Source organism: Caretta caretta, chromosome 19, assembly GCF_965140235.1.
Source record: "Caretta caretta isolate rCarCar2 chromosome 19, rCarCar1.hap1, whole genome shotgun sequence".
Classification (NCBI taxonomy): domain Eukaryota; kingdom Metazoa; phylum Chordata; order Testudines; family Cheloniidae; genus Caretta; species Caretta caretta.
In genome coordinates, this window is record NC_134224.1 from 3,371,527 (window position 1) to 3,391,303 (window position 19,777).

Below are 19,777 nucleotides of genomic sequence, written 5' to 3' on the forward strand. Positions count from 1 at the left end.
AGGAGAACATGCCATTCCCAGGAAAAGAAGTTCACAGATCCTTGCTAGGCATGCGCACCTGACAGCTCTGTTTGCTTGTTGCATTAATAGAAATAAGGGAGTGGAACAGCATGGACTGTGTTCCACATGACTCTCCACAAGTGAATTTACTATAGTCACCCTCTTATTCCCAGTTTAAATCAATGCAACAAAAAAAAACCCTCTGCAGAACCATCAAGCCCTGCAGATGGCTAGTCTGAGGAACTCGGGAACTTCCTGCAGTAACCATCATCTCTTCCCTGGGCAGCCTTCCTCACCCTCCCTTACTGGGCCAAGCGTAAAGGGGACATGTGTTGAGTCGGGCAGAGTTGCCCATTTCCATGCCTTTAAGTGCTGGAACAAAACCGCCCCCTCTGAATGTAGGTAAGGACACTTACCCACTTTTGTAAAGTGCTTTGAAACCCACTGAGGGAAGCTGCACAATGCTACATATTGTGTTATCGGGCCAGGGGACAATGATTTCCAGAAAGACAGACCCAGGCTCTCTATTGAAATGCTGCTGCGTCAGGCTACATTGAAATTCCTGTTTAATGAACATCTGAGAGCTCGACTCTAGTTAGGTCCTTATCCCATGCCCATCACCATGGTATCAGAGCATCCTGGCAGCATTCTGAGCTGTCCAGGAATGACCAAAGGAAGCACTTCTGCCCAATAACCAACTCTTAGCTGGATAAACATTTTTAAAAGGCATCTGCAGGCTGCAAAGTCCCCTTGGACTCTGCTAACCCTCGGTGAACGGTCCTTGAATGCACCCACTCAAGCTCAGAACTACAGAGCATCTCAGAGAGCCAGCAAAATCTGCCTCCACTGCTTGCTGCTCTTCCGGTTCCTAAGGAAGTGACGTGGGTCTGAGTCACCCTTCACTTTCCCCAGTTGCTAGGCAGCAGTCCTGGCCTGGGGTTCCTGCGGGAGTGGCAGGGGATTCAGCAAGAACATGCTCTGAAAAGGAGACCTTGAAAATGTCAGGGGCAGGAAGGCCAAGAGCAGCCGCACTCGACACTAAAGCAGCCCTGAAGACGGTGAGAGTCACTGGAGATGAGTTTGTAACTAGAGAACAAAGCTGTCCGGAAAGGGACAGGGGGGAGGCTGCCTTGCCATTTATGCTGGAACGATTCCCTCCCCCTATCGTGAGGGAGCAGCTTCCACGTCAAGACTTCTCACCCAAAGAGCTACTGACCCTCTTTCCAAAGGCTCTGAGGCTGCACCACTTGGGTAGGGATCAGCAGCATCAATCAGCTGGAGCTGGAGGTGCAATGTCCAGCTGGAGAAGACGCACCCACACTATCTCTGATCAACCTAGTGGACTAAAAGACGCAGGGCTGTGGAGGCATGAAGAACCGCCCAAGTATGTACCGAGGCTTGCAGATGGGATCCTATGCAGGGTGGTTAGCCCATCCCGGCACTTCCACCTTAGCCCCTTCACAGCTAGCGTGGGTATGTCTACCTGCCCTGGAAATTACACTTCCAGCCTCCGGCTCAGACAGACCCTAAAGTAGCCAGTGTCAAGAGGCCACTACTGGAGATAGATGTTCATTGCTACACTAGAGCTTGTTTTGGGATTCATGCCTCCAACCCACCACATCCTGCTGAAACAGACTGAATCCAATTCAGGGCACATATCCCCCGCTGTCCCCCAGGTTGGGAGGGAACGGCAAGCGCAGGAGTAGGGAATTATTTGATGGGAAAGGGGTTCGTAGGCAGGATGTGTTTTCCAGCTAAGTCAAGGGATAAGATAAGACCATTAGAAACAACTGGACTGAGTGGTCTGCCCAACATCCACAGTGATTTCTTCTATTTCTTTTCTACTCTTCCAGGTCCTGCCTACAAATGCAAAGAAACGGCCAAAAGCACTTGTTACCCCGCCTCCTCCTAATTAAGAAGAGGGAAGGATCCCAAAGATGATTTCACATGCCAAGGAAAACCTGAGCTCTGAATCCTGGAGGGCAAAGGGTTTATGACGAACACCCTGACATGCTCAGTTACAAACAGCGCTGCTCGAACCCCACAGCTTCCTCAGCTGGAACAAACACTGGGTGGGCATTATGTTACAATCCTGAGAAAGGGGTAAGCTGCACTGTCAGATTATTTCATCTTCTCTTCGTACCAGGCCAGCCCTGGTTGCCTCGGCCTACCAGGGGTGACTAGCATGGCAGGGAGGGTGCCTTCCTTCAGGTCTTGCTCAAGGTCAGGCCACGCCCCTGGCGCTTTATTAAACACCGCTGACTCCTCAGCAGGTGGTAGAAAAGAGGGCTCTGCTCCTCTTCCACAGGCAATATCTTCCTAGCTTGCTGCGACTGAAATTCACTTCTCCAGCCAGATAAGCCCTGCTCGTACTCGAGCGGCAGATCTGCAAGGCAAGCCCAGGGGTGAAATGAAGTGGGGCTGGTGATTCTGGGGAAGGGCGGCTCTTCCCTTTGTTAGTACAGTTAATGCACTGGGTACTTCATGGACAACTAAGTCAGCAGGACAAGCTCCCCGCCTTGAAGAGCTGATACACGGAGCTTCTCTGCCCCGCCGACATTCTGCATAGGAAAGTGGGATAGGGCGACTGCTCTGAACATGGATGGACTCCAGTTACCCTGGATGAAAAGCCACCTTTGGACATCTCCAGAGAGCTAGTGCAGCAAGCTAGCAGGTCTCTGAAAGATCAGCTCGATTCTTCCATCCCAGCCCCGCAGGGAACAGCAGAGACCAGACTCATGTGTCACAGTGTCAGGAGGATGCACTGACCTTTAGTTCACACTCAGCTCAGGGTGGTACCAAGCCCAAACCATTAACCAGCTGGCTGCCTGTGAAAAGACCGGGGAGGTCTGGGGCCAGGGTCTGAGTCCCAAAACCACCCCGAGCAACACTCGCCCACCCCCCTCGTTGGCAGGCGGCCAAGCACTGGCCAGGGACGGTGGGACTGTGCTCCCCGCTAACACCTAGAAGCGGCCCTGCTCCGTATCGGCACGTGGGTGAAGCATCTTCCCTGGGGCTGTCGGTTCAGCACTGCTTACTCCACCAGCACAAGCACTGGCCGTCGCTCGGCACACGGGCCCCAGCTGCTGGTGGCTGCCAGAGCTCATTCACCTCTCCCCCAGGCTGGGAGCTCAGTCAGGTGCCAAGCTGGCACCTGGGATTCCCCTGGAGAGCAGTCAGCAAGAGCCAGAGGCCCGGGGGCCGGAGGGGCCGGAATGCTAGAACAATGTTGACAGTGGGCGGGCAGGGAGAGGGCTGAATGCCATTGAACCAAACTGTAATGCTTTTGGTTGCTACTATTACCTCAATCCAGAGATGCTGCCACACACCCAGCACTCCTCGTTCGAGCCCCTGAAGAGGGGCTGAAATCTAGCAGGGCAGCGAGACCCCCGAGCAGCCCCATGTGCTGCATAGCAGCCACCCAGAGAATCCCACGGCCAGGGTACCAACCCTGGGGTTTATCCCCATGGGGCCGGGCACGGCCAGTCACTTGCTCAGAAATTCCACACAGATCCCCCCCAGGACTCAGCTCATTTCAGCACCGCCACCATCCAAGCAGTGACATTCACAGGGAGCAGAGACAAGCCTGGCCTCTGTCTACATGCCTCAAGGATTCTGGGCAAGCCTGCTCTGGCTGGACGGCATGAAGGGTCCAGCCGAAGCGCACAGCCTCGGCTTCGTGCGGACGCCAACCCTCCCCCCAGGGCACCAGAGCGGGGATGCGCTCCCAACCAGAAAGGCAACTTACAGCCGTTATGGAAGGCTTCTTCCCATCCCCCGCTGGTGGGTGAGTGACATCTGCACCCAGGAAGATCACTGGCTGCTGAAAGACCGCCGAGCTGATTGGAGAGAGGAGACAGGGGAAAGGTTTGCCGCTATTCCAGTCAGAGTCACCAACTGCGCTGGGGTTACTCACATTCGCAATCACTGAGCTATAGGGAGAGGGCAGACTGCGGTGAGGAAACCCCTCTCTGAATTAGTCTGAAAAGGTCTCAGCCACTGCCTTTTCCTGTGGTTTGCACTGATCTTTGCTCATGGCGTTGCAACCTCTCTCTACCCTGGCTTGGGGCACCCGCCCCCCCAAAGTGTCACAAATCAGCCACATTTCTAAGCTGTTTGGGTTTAGATGCATCTTTGCACCAGATCCCGGGGTGAGCAAGGGCAAACTAACAAGAAATACCGTGACATGCCCAAACCAAACATTTAGGCCCCAATCTTGTAAACACTCAGGCATGTGGTTAGCTTGACACACTGGGTAAAGTTAAGCATGTGTTTCACATGTATGAAGTCACATATCTGCTTAAGTCTTTGCATAACTGGGGCCTTAGTCTGAGTCATTTATCTTAGTGACAGAGAAAAATACAGACTCAGGACCTGCCAGGAATAGGGATTCCTTTTCAGAACAGAAGGGGAGGGATAGCTTAGTGGTTTGAGCATTGGCCTGCTAAACCCAGGGTTGTGAGTTCAATCCTTGAGGGGGCCATTTAGGGATCTGGGGCAAAAATTGGGGATTGGTCCTGCTTTGAGCAGGGGGTTGGACTAGATGACCTCCTGAGGTCCCTTCCAACCCTGATAGTCTATGATTCTATGAACAGACCCTGTACTAACTTTCTTCACCAGCTGCACAAGCTGCCTCTATTGCAGAGTGGGAATTCTTTATTCACATAGAACATGGCTTCAAAGTTCTCTCCTTTTGACTCTTAGGAGATTAGACTGGTGGCCACAGCCTAGCTAGTGGCATATGCAGCAGCACGTAGCTCAGGTGTCTCGCAGGGGAGGACTGGTGGCAGAGCATTCTCAGGGAGGGGCTTTTTGCTTTGCAATTCATTTCCTTGCCTCAATTTGGAGCCTAGATTCAGTGACCTTCAGGATACTTTGCAAGACTTCTATTTTTCCCTGGGGGATAGGAAGGGAGGAGTTCGTTCTGGGGTGGGAAAGGTTTTTTTTGAGGCCTGATCTGTTCCAGTGCCTTTTTGACATGTTTCAATCAGTGCTGGTCACTTGCCTAGTGACTCTAGCAATGGGGGAGGGGGCGTGTCCATGGCCATTTCTGCAGTTGACTCAGTTTCCAGGTTCATATACAAGGCAGCACCTGGGCTATATTTCATTTCCGCCCCTCTCCCCCCGCGCATCCCAGAGACAGACAGGGGATTTTAACAGCCACTTGCCAAGCTCTCCTACTGGTAAGGCCAGACAGAGAGAGGCTGGCACAGCAGGCTCTGCTGGGGACCCTGGTTTGGTCCCTTGATCCCAGCCCCACAGGAGCAGAGCAGAAGCGGCGTGCTGGGAAACACGAGGGAGGAAAGCCCTGCATTACTCTCCAGCAGCAGCTCCCCTCCTGACCTCTTCACAAGGGCAGAAAGGCCTAAGAGGGAAAGAGCCCACAGGGATAAAGGGGAGGGGAAGATGTGGAAGGCATGGGGGGCAAGCCCATCCCACTGTCGCTGGGACCCAAGGCGGGCAGGGGACTCGTACATACCGCTGGTGAGGCACGAGGATGTTGTTGATCCCACCCAGCTTGACGTTGATTTTGAGGCAGAGGTTGGACAGGGTTTGCGGGGAGGTTTTCACCACGTTCTTGACCTGAACGCACTGCGTGGCCATCCCCAGGAGCGTGTCTCCGACACGCTTCACCTCCGCTGCCAGCAGAGAGGCAGAGTGTTAATACAGAAGCCGCCATGTACACCGCAGCTCAGAAAGAAGGCACCTAAAGTATGTGCATTTACAGGGAGAGCTGGGGCCCCGAGTCAGGACTCCTGGGATCTACTCCCAGCTCAAACAGAGAGACCTCGGGCAAGTCACTTCACTGCACCTCAGGGCGCCCATCTGCAGAGCAGGGATAATTCTTCCCCACCACAGCGTTAAACTGAGAGATTTAATGCCTGTACAGCACCAACGCTCACAGACCCTTCAAGCCTTATGGCCACAGGCTCTACGTGGCAGACTTTGCATGCAGAGGCAGATCATGAGTGGGAAGACGGGACACAGATTAAAGGCTGTTCTAGGAGCAGCTCTCTTTACCCGTGTTCCCAGGCGGCTCTTAACAATCCTAGACGTTTTTCACCATTTCTATTGCTCCCTTTTGCATTTCATCTCCATCTGCAGGTCAGCTGTTGCTGCACTCCTGAATCCCATGCTTATTCATAGTCTAAGGCCAGAAGGGCCCATTAAGAACCACCGGTCTGACCTCCTGCATGGCAGAGGCCAGAGATCCCCACCCAGTGATTTCTGCATTGAGCCCATAACTTCTAGTGGAGCTACTGCACCTCTTTTAGAAAGACATTAATTTGGGATGTAAAGACGTCAAATGAGGGAGAATCCACATGCTCCTAAGTCAGTCATCCCAATGGCTAACACGCAGTCACGGCTGGGATACAAATGCTGCTGAGGGGATGTCCCAATCCCACAAGAAGCTGCTTTCATCGGAATCCTTCTCTTTTTAGCATGAAACATTTCTAACCAACATTGGCATGGATCTCCCCTCATCCTGGCTCCAGAGCACGAGATGGGAATCAGCAGCTTGCAAGATCAGTTCTCAGATCGGGAGCAGATGGTTTCTGGGCGGAGCAGCTGACACAAGAGACTAAAGAATTTCTATGACAGCCCTCCCCACATGGATGTACCATACACAGGTGTTTTCCCTGGCAAGATGACGATGATGAGCTGGAGCCCGGAGTAGGTGTTTTTAAGGTGTCGGAACATTGGCTCCACGCTGTCCGCACCCTGTGCATATTTGCAGAAACATGGCTGGCCTTGGATCGGCATCCCTGCATCCTTCGAAATCTTGCGCAGCTGGTCTGTGAAGTTCCTGTGCCAAGAGGGAAAGGAGAAAAGTCAGTCCCTATGCACGTGTAGTTTCTCCTAAACACGGAGCCGCCAGCAGCTGGCGTGTGCAGCATGCAACAGGAAAGGCGCCCATTCCATTCCCACTACTTAGCGGGATACTGTGACACTGTGACCGATCCCAAGAGGAATGGAGAAAGGGCGTCACCCCCCAGCCCTCAATCAACATGCCTTGTGACCAAGCACAGAATGACTGACACGTGTAACAGCTGAGCAGATCCAGCCTGGCAAAGATCTTGCCCATGCTGTGAGGAATTTATTTTGACGGGTGAAGTTACAAGCAACTTTTATTCATATGACAGGAAAGTGAGGGTGAGCAGATTTGCCTTGCAGGCTGGTGGGTTTCCATAGTTTTGGGAGCACTGATGTGACTCGTTCATGTGTTGCCAAACTCGGGAGAAGTTAGCGTTCTGCATGTGATCAGCTCATCCAGTGGCTTTAGGCATCTTCCGTTTGAAGCAGACACACCCAAAAGCCTGGACTGGAAGCTCAGGATGGCTACTCTCGACCTGCTCTTTAGAGAGGTCACAAAAGACAGAACTTCCCTTCGACTAGCTGCAACTCAAGTAGCCAAGTGTCCCCAATAAACCTATTCAGAAATACCCCAATTGTCCCACCCAGTAGCCGTGTCTCATCTATGACTAAACAGTGCAAGGAGTTTAAGTGCAAGTGAGGCCAGAGGCAAATACGCAGGGGGGATGGGAGCAACACTACCCAGAAGAGGATTTGATTCATCTGTGGGTTTGCTGAGAGTTTAAGATCCAAAGTCAGGGGTAACATTGCCAGACACCAAGCAGCCTCTCCCACGCCTCAGCTCCTCTCCATTGTTTAACAGAGGACAAAACCCAGGTTCATCTATAAAAGCCTTTCCCAAGGACAAGAGTTAAGTGGCTGTCAGTCAATGGATAGGCTGTTCGAGCCATCTGACTGCTCGGTGATACACCAGAGGTAGGGTACCATTGCCAGCGTAGCCATGCATGAGACACATGCTCTTCCAACCACCACCTCCAAAGGGTTGAACGCCCTTAAGAGTAAGGAAAGTTCTCTGCCTTTTAAATTTAAGTTTGCTTCTCCCATTTGAAGAGAAAGCCAGAAGCAGCCACCTTAGCCTCTTATCTGTAGGGCACAGAGCAGATAAACCATGTTTAGTGTTTATGCGTGGGTGGAGACAGCAGAGGGAGCTCCTGGGAACCAGAATCAGAGTCTGAGATGTGGGAGGGTGCAGATCTAATAAAGGAAACCAAGACTCTATATTAAATTCCAGCATAAATCTGAAACGGGGGAAATAAAGCCAGACAGAGGGTGACAAAAACGTCATACATTTCCGGGCCTCTGAGGGGGTGTCAGTGGAGAACAACATTACACTTAAAAGAGCTTCCAGCTCTTTACACAAAGCTGCCGTTTAAAAAAGCCAAGCAGATGTTTCAGTATGGGGCACTCAGATGCCAGACTCATCTCAGCCCCTGCTCTTCCCCCAGCCCCCACTGCAGGCTGCCCAATTCCTTACTTCAGCACCTCCTCTCGACACTGCTTCTGGGGGGCAAAGCAGGCGATAGCCCAGACTTTGATCTCGATCCCGTTGTAGAACTGCTTCCCCCGCATGTCCCACACACCCTGGTTGGGAGTGGCGATCGCTCGGTTCTGCAAGGCAAGCAATCGGACAGAGGTCATCCCCACAGAGTCCAACCTGCCTGGCAATTTCCTTGCTAAAAGCCCCTTTTTACATGGGAGATCAAACTGGGGAAGAGAGCAAGGTCATCTGGAGCGTAATGGAAGGTGCTCCCAGATCCCACAGCTGCGAGGGCCAGGAACATACCTGGATAAAATGATCCATGCAATCATGTTGCAACGATCGTTTCTCCACTCCCACCCCACTACATTCCTTGATGCAGGACAACAATGTAACTGCAGAAATCCCTCAGACCCCCCCTCCCCCCCCGCTCCTTCACAGGCTGTGGGGTTTAAACGTGCTGCTCAGAGGCTTGGTATTGCTACACAGAATCTTCCCTCTTCAGATGACTGGTTCTAACCCAACCTGGGCTGGTCATGATCCAGAGCTGTCCCATCTGACTGCTGAGTGGCCCCATGTGATACGGCTTTGGTGGTCTCAGTATTGGCTCCAGTGGCCCACATGAAATGGGTTTGGGAGACCCACTGGGCACAAAAATAAATGTCAGATTTGAACCAAGATCTGCAGAGGTGAAAGGCCAAAGAATCCACCCGCTGGGTCACCCAGCCCCACATGCCCCTCCATGCCACTGGGCTCTACCCAGCCCTGATTAAAGCAGCATTAATGCCCAGTTAGGGAAATACTCTATTCCAAAAGAAGTTAATAGAAAAGAAAACTGCAGACCCAATCTGCACCTCTTAAAAGTCCCCGTTGCAAGAAATTCTCTGTCCTCCCTTAAATAGGGGCCCTCTCTTTAGATGATATAGGCTGGGACTATCAAAGGGATTTATTACTTAACTCCCCAAGGCTCCTGTGGAAATCCCAGCCTTCAGGCACAAACTGAACATTTGAGTCTGTTCTGTTTTGGGCAGAGAACTGCAGGCTGTTGAACTTCCCAAGCCCCAGATTGCAACGTAATGACGTCGCCTTCGGTATGAAAACAGACAGGTGTCTGAGCGACAACACACTCCGGCTTACCCGGCCTCCATACTGCAAGATTGGTGCTGGAAGGACCCTCCCCGTCACTTCTGTCATGTCGTCCTTCACCTTTATCCCAAACTCCTGTATGTACGGATCCAGGTTGTAACTGGCATTCTTCATCTGGGGGAAAGATACCACTTCAGTTCCTTATGCTGCTCAGTAAATGGTGTGGTCTCCTTGGCCAACGTATGGGCAAAGCAGTGGTGGCATGAAACCCGAGCAGTAGCTCAGAGCTGGTTTGCAGCCTTGGGCAATGACCAAACTGACCCATTAAGAGCAGAATGGGCAAAGCAGATGCTGCTAGTCAGAGATGCCTGCACTGTGAGGAAGGTGACGACTTCCATCCGGATCTGGGACAGGATGAAGGTAACAGGCACCATTCTAATTCTCTGTTGACATCGACATGGCAGGGATTTTAAAATTAAGGGCCAAACTCTGCTCTCAAAACTGCCCCCCCCCACCCCCAGTGGAGCTAACTCTGGGTTTACACCAGTGCAGCTGAGACCAGAGTTTATTCCTAAGAATTAAAGCTTCACAGCAGAGATTCAGAGTGTCAAGAAACCCGTATTAAGTGTACCAGTAGAAAAATCAAACATCTCTGGCTTCTGGAGCCCAGAAACCTGTGTTAGAGTAACGTACTAACTACCAACCCCTCACCACCAGATCTGGGCAAAGAGGAGTCTTCAGTCTCCTAGTGCTCCCTGATTTTCCCCAAGAGCTTCCCCAGGCAGCTGCAGAGCATTAGGGCAGCCGGATGAGTGCCATGAGTAGCATGTCCCCTGAAGGGCTGGCGAGAAGTTTTCCTAGTGGTAGAAGGTCCTACTGGATCCTGTTAATGATCCCTGCCCCATGGGTTCTCAGGGGTCAGGTTTATTTCTCTAGTCTTTGATTCTAGTTTTCGCTCTAGCTCTTTGGGTTGGGATTCCGCCAATAGCAAGGTTCCTGCACTGTGCACGTCAAGTTTGCATGGCCACAGAGGGAGCTGACTTTATTTGTGAGAGTTTTTATTTGTATATAAATACATAGGCTTATGAAAGGGGACTTCTAGTACCGTATGGCATTAGACTAATGAGATCATTATCCCCACTACGCTCTCCTGAATGGCTCATAGCACTCCCCAGTAACAGCAGAATGGCCGATTGCATGCGCCATACAAGCGAGTGAAGCATAACTTACTACAGCAGTTCTGTAGTAAGTGTGACATATACCATGTGACAGTCAGCTGCCATGCGGCTCAGAGTCCCGCATGGTTCTTGGGGAGGATGCTCCTCTTTCCCCCCCCCCAAAACCTCCTCCCAGAGGACAGGGACAAGTGCCACATACCAATCGACTGATTTCCTCTTGTCTATCCGGGGCAGATCTCGCCGTTGCTTTTATCATGGTTGACGTCTGATTGTCCGTTAGCTTCTTGATGCACCGCTGGCCTGCCACAATGTTACATACCTACAGGGTAGGGCAGAGAGCGGGAGGCAGCAGCCAGAAGCATGTTAGAAGACCCACATGGTTAGCTGCCTTGAGCACCTGTAACCTACCCGTTCTATGTGGTGCTCTGGCCCCCTCTAGTGGTATCTGGGCCACAGACAGAAGTTGATGAGCCTGTCACAGCCCTATATGGAACAGAGCCATGGGTTCAATCCCTACAGCCAGCAGGGGTGCTCAGAGTTCCTGCACCAGGAGACTTTGCTGGGAGGAGCTCTCTCAGTAACACTGCTCTGCTGAGGTACTCTGCAGTCCTTGCTTCCTGAAAGCAGCTCCCTTTAGACCCAGTCGGGGGGCTCCCCTTAGCCTCAGCCCCTCCTGCTCTCTCCCTGGCGCACAGCGGTTTACTGTCCAGAGGGCTGTAATGCTCTGGTATAATGTTGGTGGTTAGGCTTGGCATGCGGGTGCTGGTGACACACAGGAGGTCAGACTAGATCTGGTGGTCTTCTCTGGCCACACACTCTAGGACATGGGCCAGGTTCTTTTGCTTCTTTGAGGTGCAAAACATTCACTTCCTGCTCACCGAGCATCTCTGCAAGCCAGCCAGTGCACCGAGGGGTTGGTACCTTCACTTCCAGGTTACCAGTTCAAGTCCAGCCCAGGTTGGACTAAGGGGGAAGGACGGCAGATTGACGAGCACATTGCAGTCTCCCCACCCCTCCCAAACAACAGTCACATGGAACTGGTCTCCCTGTGGGCAGCCTCAGCAGAGGCCAAGGAGCAAGGAGGCTGGGAGAAAACTTTAGGCCTTGGCAGCCCCGTTTAGTAGTGACTTCGAACTCACCTCCAAGGGCAGATATGTGTGCTTCTGTTCCTGGCCGACCTGCAGACACGGCAGGTGGGGGTATTTCAGCTGCAGGTTGTATTTCTGCTTGAAGTACTGAGCCACTGTACACTCCACTGTCTGGCCACTCTCCAGCTGCAGGGGGAACCTGGCAGATGAGGGGGATGCTCAGGATGCATCAACTTAAACAAGAAATCCTACACACTTCCCAAACCAGAGCACATACTCTTCTGCTTGGTGTGAGGGAACAGAGCAGCGTCCAAAGCACCTGCGCATGCAGGGCACACATACCCCAATTACAAATGAGGGAGAGAGAAAGCAAAGAGATGGCTGCACAGCAAGTCTGCACAGGAATATCCTGACCCTTGGGTTGCTCTGAGGTCCACAGACCAAGCACTGATTTCACAAGCTAATCAGGGAAATCATTTTCTTACAGAACACACTGCACATAATATTGCTGGGTACACAAATTGATGGCTACAGGGATTTATATTCGCTCGGTTGCCCTCTGCAGCAGCACAGCTGGGCTCAAGAGGAAAGTCACCAATTTATCCCTTCTTGCAACAGGACAGTGGCTCTTGAAGTGCTAAAGGGGTATGGGGAGGTGTGACACTTCAGAACCAGCGGAGAATTAACTCGTGCTGCTAAGCTGCACAGAATTAAATGATGCTGCCTAACCAATGGCAGGAATCCAGGACACACAAACTCCACCTGCACCAGTCGTTTCCCAACTCCATAAAGAGCTTCTGGAGAACCCGGAGACACCCCGACATTCTTAATGGGGTCATAGTTAGAAAGCCAAACAAGCTACAAATGCCCCTGAGGAGACATCACATTATTTCACTACTGACTGTGCCCAAGACTTCCTTGGTCAAAATTTCAAATGAAAGTCCCTGGAAGGGGTTTTGGAATTAAGGATACTAAAGGAACAGGGGGAGGCAGATGGGAGCACTCAGTGCTGGGGAAGTAAAGCACTCTGAATTGCACTCTACAGCGGGTGCAGAAGGAACGCATGCAGCAATGCTTGGCCCAGGAGGCAAGTGTCCAGAAAGGGATTCCCTGAGCTAAAAGGGAGGCACAGGAGAGATCTGCTGGGGAACAAACTCCAACCCCTCCAAGGAGCCACTGCCTGCACTTGGATCTGTTCTTCCCACATATTTACCTGGGATGTTTCCAATTTACTGGTGAGCCCAACAAGTTTCAGAAACAGCCCCATGGCATCAGAACTATAACAAGGGCTGGCCCAAAACTGCTAATTATTTTTCAGAGGCAATCGTGAAATAAGTGTTTTTCCCACCAATGTTTCCAATGTTTTTTAAGTTTTGGTTTTCAAACATCATTCCGGTGAACAGATTTCAGTTTTCGAAAACCACAAAGATCTACCCAAATAAATCAGTTTATATTTTCATCACAAAATGTTTAAACAAAAATATTTTGAGCAGCTCTAGCTACAGTGCAGGGGACACCCTGGAGAAAGTGGCAACCAAAAGGCTGGTACAATTCCCATTTAACACATCACACACAGAGACCTGGACCAGCCACAGCTCATTCACTGCCAATTCCCAATCCACAGCTCCCACATCCGAGGATCTGTAGCAATCCTGGACTTCTGCAAGTGTCTCCTGGTGCATTTTACAGGTTACTGGGGAGTCCTAGAAAGGCTCTTTGAGGAAGGAACTGTCTCTACTTGTGTGCAACTCCCTCGCATGCTTATGGGCACACACAAATAATTTAAGGGATTAATTTACCTCCTGATTAAACCTTCTGTTCTCCAGTGTCTATTTTTGACCAAGTACAAAGCCGAATTCAAAGAGATGCAAACTGGGCAGGTTGACAGTGAGTTAACTCATGCAGTCTGCTGCATGCCTCCTAACATCATAAGAACCTCCTCTCAGCTCCCACTCCTCCTCTGCATCCTGCTCCTGTCATTTATAGCACACTACATGCAGCCATGTAAGTCCCTCTGTGCAGCACATCTGCAGAGAACTGAACACCAGAGCTCCCTTTACCGTCACATGCTACAGAGTTTGCCTTTTGTATCTCACTAATGCTACCAGCAGCTGCTAAATAACTAAGAGAATGGCTCAGATTTTTCCAAGGGCATTCCCCCCCCGGCCTTACGTCTGGTGACTGGCTGGTCGCCTGGTAACATTACACACTCGGTATTTCCTCTTCATCTGCCCACAGTGGGTCACCTCTACTTTCAAACCTAATGCAAGAGAGAGAGACAGCAAATCTCTGATCAATGTCAGGAACTCCACCAAGCATTTCACTGACCAGCTTCCTGTCTACTCCACATGTGCTTTAATTAAATCGTTAACCCTTTGGAGACTTGGCCTATCTACAAACATGCCCTCTGAAGTACGTGTTTGTCTGCCAATGAGGAAGATGCCAGGGTGCTAAGGGTTAAAGAGTGCATCTGCAAAACCCTCATCAATCCTCCCTGTTTTACAGATGGCGGGGGAAGGGTTAAAGTGACTTCCCCAAGTTTGCAAGGCGATTGAGGCAGAGCTGGGATTAGAACCCAGGTCTCCCATGTTCCAGATCAGAGTCTTCACCATAAGGCTATAGTAGGCAGAAAGTTGCTCTGTACCCTGGGATCTCAACACCCTCCCATCCACCCACAGGACATGAGACACTGCACATGCCCTTGCCGCCAGAGTGCCCCATCTCTTTACCTTTGATCTCCTTGGTGAAGCGCACCCTCTGCGAGTCCGTCAGGGGCTTTGGCTGCTCGTCGATGTTCCGGATATCCAGCACTTCGCACATGAACTCAATCACGGGCTGGGCTTTGTAGAAGGCGGTCGCCGACACTGCAGGGAAGGAGAGTGCGAGACGTGGAGATCTTTCCCTCTCTCTTTCAAGAGTACTAGGCACTCCCTGACAGCAGGCGACATCTTGGGCCCTGCCCTAAGTCAACACTGAGTCATCACAACCTAGCACACGTTTCCCCCATGCTGCTGTGGTCAGTCTAGTGTCTATCATCCCAAGCAAATGGGCTTCCAGAGATGCCCCGGGGAGACAATTTGACAGCCTAACAAATCTCCTAGTGACCTACCTGAGAGTAGGACCAGACCCTCCACCTCCTTGCGCCACCCTACCCAGCCCTGCATCCACTGGACAAAACACAGAGTTGTGGAGACACATCACTTCTAATGAGAAGGGCAGCGCCAGTCAGGAGTGGGGCCCCACTGTGCTAGGCAGTGTCTGAACACCCACAAACCCACCCCTTGTCCCAAAGGGACAGTCAAAAGATTTGGCCTCTTCTAGTGCAGATCCTCGGCACTGGCTGCAGTACGAAGCGAAGCGTCAGACAGGAAGCTGCATTTAGCATCCTCCTGGCCCTCACCTAGCTGTGCCCCTATTGAAGTCTCCTGGGAAGCGCCCACCAACTCAACGGGTTCAGTTAGGCCCGCGCTGAGCCCTTCTGAAATGCCCACCCTCACCGCACAGTCCTTCCCACTGTAATCAGCAGATATTATGACACCCCTGTAGCTAGTGCCTTGGGATACACGTCTCCGTCAGAGTCTCAGAGCCTGCAGACCTGGGTTTGCACGACAGCCCTGAAACCCGCCGTGCGGACGTTGCAGCTCGGCTTGGAGCTCAGGCTCTGAACCCCACCCGGCACCCCGGCTTCACAGCCCGAGCCACAACGTCTGCGTGGCTGATTTCAGCGCCATAGTGCAGGCCCCAGGAGCCTGTAGGCCCAGGCTCTGAGACTCATTGCCGCTCCCTGCACAGATGCACCCTAAAAATCAATCCCACTTTGGCAGGCGAGCAGTGCTGACGTGCCTGAGTGGGACACATGGGGTGGGGGGGGTGTACGTTAGCAGGTGAAGCTGGAGTCTGCCAGCACTGAAGGTGACTTACCGTCAATGTTGAGCATCATCTTCCACATGGCAGGCCTGACCGACTGGTGGAACCCAAACCAAACCTCCCTGCCTCCTCCTAGAGGGTGGTAGTAACCTTCAGGAGGGGAGAAAAAGGAACGGCCCACAGGGGTGTACCTGCAAACCAGGGAAACAAGGCTCATGTTATTCAAAGCAATGTCAGCAACCGACTGTGCAGAAACAGGGACTGCAAGTCAGCCTGCACGCCCACGGGAATGGCTTAAAAACTCTAACTTAGCCACCTACATCCATGTGGGTGCACCAAACTGAAGTCCCATTACTTGTATCGTGGGAGTACCTAGGAGTCCCAGTTATGGGCCAGGACCCCACTGCGCTAGGCACTGTACCAAGAGAACAAAAAAAATGGTCCCTGCCCCAAATTGATTACGATCTACCTAAGCCACCAAGATTGGGGGCGCTCAGCCCCTCAGAAGACAAGTCAAGCCTGAAGTTAGGTGGCTAAATGCAGACCGCTGAGAAAAGCTAGGCTTTGGACATTCAAGTTTGGAAATTCCAGCCTCCCCAAACATCTCTGCCTCCTCACGGGGCTACGGCGAGGGCTAGCTAATGGATGTGCTGTGCCTAGAGAATGAGCACTGCGATGCTGACCCTTAGCATCTGCCCCCATCACTCAGCAGGGGGAAAGCACAAGGATGCTAAAGCAGTAGACAGTTCTCTTCGAAACGTACCCACCAGATTCCTCAATCCCTCGCGTGCAAGGGCTGTCCTTGCAGCACTGAAGGCAGAGTGACGGCACAGGCCACCAACCCACATGCGAACCCCAACAACCACAGTGAGACTGAAGGATCCCAGCCCACAGGAGACCAGGCTGTGCCCGGGCAGAGAACAGGAGAGACCGAGGTGCACCGGTGCCCAGGGAATTGCATTAATCGCTACCACACACACGCGCCATTCGCTCGTTTTGCTAGGCAGCAGATGTGTAACTGTTACCCGTGACCTGCCCTGGGAGATCTCAGCTCCTCTTGGCAACACTCCCAATGTCTCTCCAGCACACGCAGTTCCACTTCGATGAACGCTCGATTACGCCAGCTTTCCTCCGGACTCTGCTGCTCCTGCCCCGGACACATCACCCCATCCCAAGCGCCCAGGGGAGCAGATTACCTCATTGAGGCCAGATGTCTCATGGCAACATCTAGTGCCTGGACAGATTCCAGTGGGACGGGGATCTGCCCGCTCACCAGGGCCTCGTGGAGCATCCGCCAGCTCACAATCGCCATCCACTTGATGGAGACCTTAAATATCCTGTCTTTGCCTTCCCCTGGGATCGTTACCTCAAAGTCAACCTGAGGCAGGAGGGGAAGAGAGAGACGTCATTAGAACACTGCTAGCCAGACTGCAGCAACATCTTCCCCTTCCAGCTGCATCACCTCTTTCCACCCACACCTCTTCCCCTTCAGGGCATGGGACTTTCTACCTTGAAAAAAATCATAGCTAAGAAAAGCAGCACGGTCCAGCAGACACAGCAGGGACCCCGAGTCCTGGGTCCACATTCCAGCTCTAGCACTGACCAGATGCATGACCTTGGGCAGTTGCTCTTGGCCTCCAATTTCCCCTCCCAGCCTTTGCGGGTCATCTGTTTAGACTATAAGCTCTACAGGGCAGGGATCACCTCCTGTACACAGCCTGATACAGCAGGACCCTGACGTGGCTGGTACCTCTAGCCACTAGTCTAGGCAATCTCTAGGAAGCACGCTTGGTTGACACTGCTAGGTAGTAACATAACACAAACCACCACCTCTGTGTCTCAGTCTCCTCATCAGCAAAATGACACAATGACACTTCCCTTGAATCATGAGCAGTCAGCCGCAAATATCTGCTCTGAGCTCACCCACTGGCCCCAGGAACTTAGAGCCCACCCATCCCCACATCTCTACCCATGGGCCGAACTTCTTGGCCACAGACTTGGGGAACAGGACCCCTCTCCCCATCCCCAAGCTCCTTTCGTTTTGTTTTCTAGACCCAGAACCACGCCCTCATTCAATCCTTCTGCATACTGTGCTCCCAGGAAGCACTGAGCACCGCTGGCTGGGCCACCCCCAGGAGGTTCTGCTCCCCGCTCTCACCCGTTCGTTTCCGATTGGCAGGGCAGTGACGGTGTAGATATTCTTTTTCCCGTCATACACCGGCTTCCGATCTCCAAAGATCTGAGGTTTGAAGTGCTGCACCATGTATTCCACAACCTCCCTACAGAGAACAGGGTGGCAAGAGAAAGGAAGAAGAAAAGGAGAGAAAAGCAAAGCTAACTGGATCATTTATTTGGCTGGTTGACTCCCAGTTTAGCCTCTCGGGACAGAGCAGGTCATATAAAAATTACTGTAACCTGGGCCATCTCCAGATTGGATAGCAGGACCTCAGGCAGGTCAGAAACAATAAAGACAACCCTTCAGCCCCCAGATGAATGGGTGTGCGCCTTGCCCGGTATCTTGAAAAATCTGTGATGGTGTAACAGGGTTACAAGGCACATGGGAATGTGCACCTGTGCACTCGGAGCGGGTGGCAGCCCCGGGGAGCGTGCCACAAGGGCAGGGGAGAACGACAAGTGTCTACACAGACACAAGCTGCCAAATGGCCTGGGAACAATAGCAGCATCTGCTCACTGGTCTCCCAAGTTCTGAATTAAATATGCTGCTGGGGTCGGGCGGAGTAGGGGAGCAAGAACTTACACTGGCCCAGGATCTGGGGCTTTCTATTTTTAAGTCTGCATCTGTTGCCAAAATATCCCAGCTGCTCCGAGAGACCGGGGACAGTATTACGGTCCACTATCTCCTGAGCCATCAGGGCCAGGAACAAATGCTGAGCAGCACAGGAAAGCTGGGACTGTACAGGTCTGCGTGTCAGCTTGTGGGTCAGCCATCTGCGTAGCTAGGAGAATGCCCACATCACTCGGCTCAGGAAGGCTTGGGGCACATTGGACTGAGAGTGTACTAGCTCCATCCAAGAAGAAATACAGCTGTAGCTGGTATGTTCTCAGTGTCTACAGCAAGCATGGATGCCATTAGACAGCCGTGCTAGTAGAATTCACTCTGCTGCCCCGGGCGGGCGCAGCACCGCTCCGGAACAAAGCAATCCATGTGTCACAAGACACACTGCAATTAGAGGGGAGTAAAACAATCACGGTGCAATCTGGAGCGCTTTGCATCTTGTTGCACATTCAAACCTGACCCTGTTTTCACACTGAATGGGACAGTGTTTGAAAAATTGGTTCTGCTGGGGAAAGGCGATGTTTCGTGTTCTCACAGCCAGATCACATTATCCACTGAACTTCACAAAGGTGGCAAAAAGCTACAGGAGATTTTGCAAAGAGGTCCCAGAAGTTTCATGTGGTCTTGGGCACAAGCAGGAACAGCAGAAACTTCTCCACATTCTGTTCTACATCCCAGCGTGGGGAGGAAACAGAGATCACAGAAGCTTCATTCTGGTGCATCCCTGCACCACACACCTCCCGGAAAGGGAACAGCGTTCACGACCGCTGCTTCTGTACAAAGGAACTGAGTCAGGAAAGAGTTCTGAATCCTTTAATACTTGCCTTACCTGTTGACTCTGCGTGGACATTTATCGGGCTTGATATCCACTTCATAGTGATACACGTCAATCTTAGGAATGTCCACTTCAAAATAGTTGGCCAAGAGCTTGATAGGCTTCCCTACGGTTCCTATCCCAGGCCGACGTGGTGCTTGAAATACCTGCTGCAAGGGTGGCAGGTAAGTGCCTGCAGCTAGGGAACAAGAGACATTTGGAAGGTCAGGAGATCTGGGGAGACCACAATAAATAAGCAGCCAGGAACTGTGAAGCTGGAATTCCACAGAGAGCTTTTGGGGACAAGAGCCAGAGAAGCAGCACTCAATAGAGCTTCTAGTTATCAGATGACATGTTTGTTTTTTCTAATGTGTTATTTCTCCTTTGTTTCAGTCTCGCTGCAGTCCTGATGTGGTGCGGAGACGTGATTGCAAATAATTTTTTACAGAAGTTTACTAGGTTACAGCATTGCAAGAGGTGCTTACAACTTCAGAACTAGGATCAGAGCAGCTAGAGATGGAAGAGGCTTCACCTGTTCTCTGCAAGTGCCAAGCCCAGTCAATGTATCAGATTATAACACTGACTTCTTCCCTT

The 19,777-nt window shown here is 51.9% G+C and overlaps 1 protein-coding gene and 1 long non-coding RNA gene across 4 annotated transcripts in view; one reads left to right on the forward strand and one right to left on the reverse strand.

The window, feature by feature from the left end:
- LOC125624616 (protein argonaute-1) overlaps nt 1-19,777 on the reverse strand; it is a 46,720-nt gene that overhangs the window by 9,847 nt on the left and 17,096 nt on the right. For 2 of the 3 annotated variants that reach the window (XM_048825650.2, XM_048825648.2), the window contains exons 2-14: nt 19,199-19,382; nt 17,731-17,851; nt 16,769-16,950; nt 15,627-15,763; nt 14,435-14,569; nt 13,878-13,965; nt 11,757-11,904; nt 10,817-10,936; nt 9,491-9,613; nt 8,351-8,484; nt 6,624-6,808; nt 5,480-5,639; nt 3,749-3,839 (exon numbers count right to left, since the gene is read on the reverse strand). In XM_048825650.2, the coding sequence (XP_048681607.1) occupies nt 3,749-3,839; nt 5,480-5,639; nt 6,624-6,808; nt 8,351-8,484; nt 9,491-9,613; nt 10,817-10,936; nt 11,757-11,904; nt 13,878-13,965; nt 14,435-14,569; nt 15,627-15,763; nt 16,769-16,950; nt 17,731-17,851; nt 19,199-19,382 (1,808 nt within the window). Of the gene's footprint in view, nt 1-3,748; nt 3,840-5,479; nt 5,640-6,623; nt 6,809-8,350; nt 8,485-9,490; nt 9,614-10,816; nt 10,937-11,756; nt 11,905-13,877; nt 13,966-14,434; nt 14,570-15,626; nt 15,764-16,768; nt 16,951-17,730; nt 17,852-19,193; nt 19,383-19,777 lie in introns of those variants that run through there. The other variant, XM_048825649.2, reaches the window with a different exon arrangement.
- LOC142069609 (uncharacterized) lies at nt 924-7,451 on the forward strand. Its single transcript, XR_012665530.1, has 2 exons — nt 924-1,384; nt 1,854-7,451. It is a non-coding gene; the product is annotated as an uncharacterized LOC142069609 (long non-coding RNA).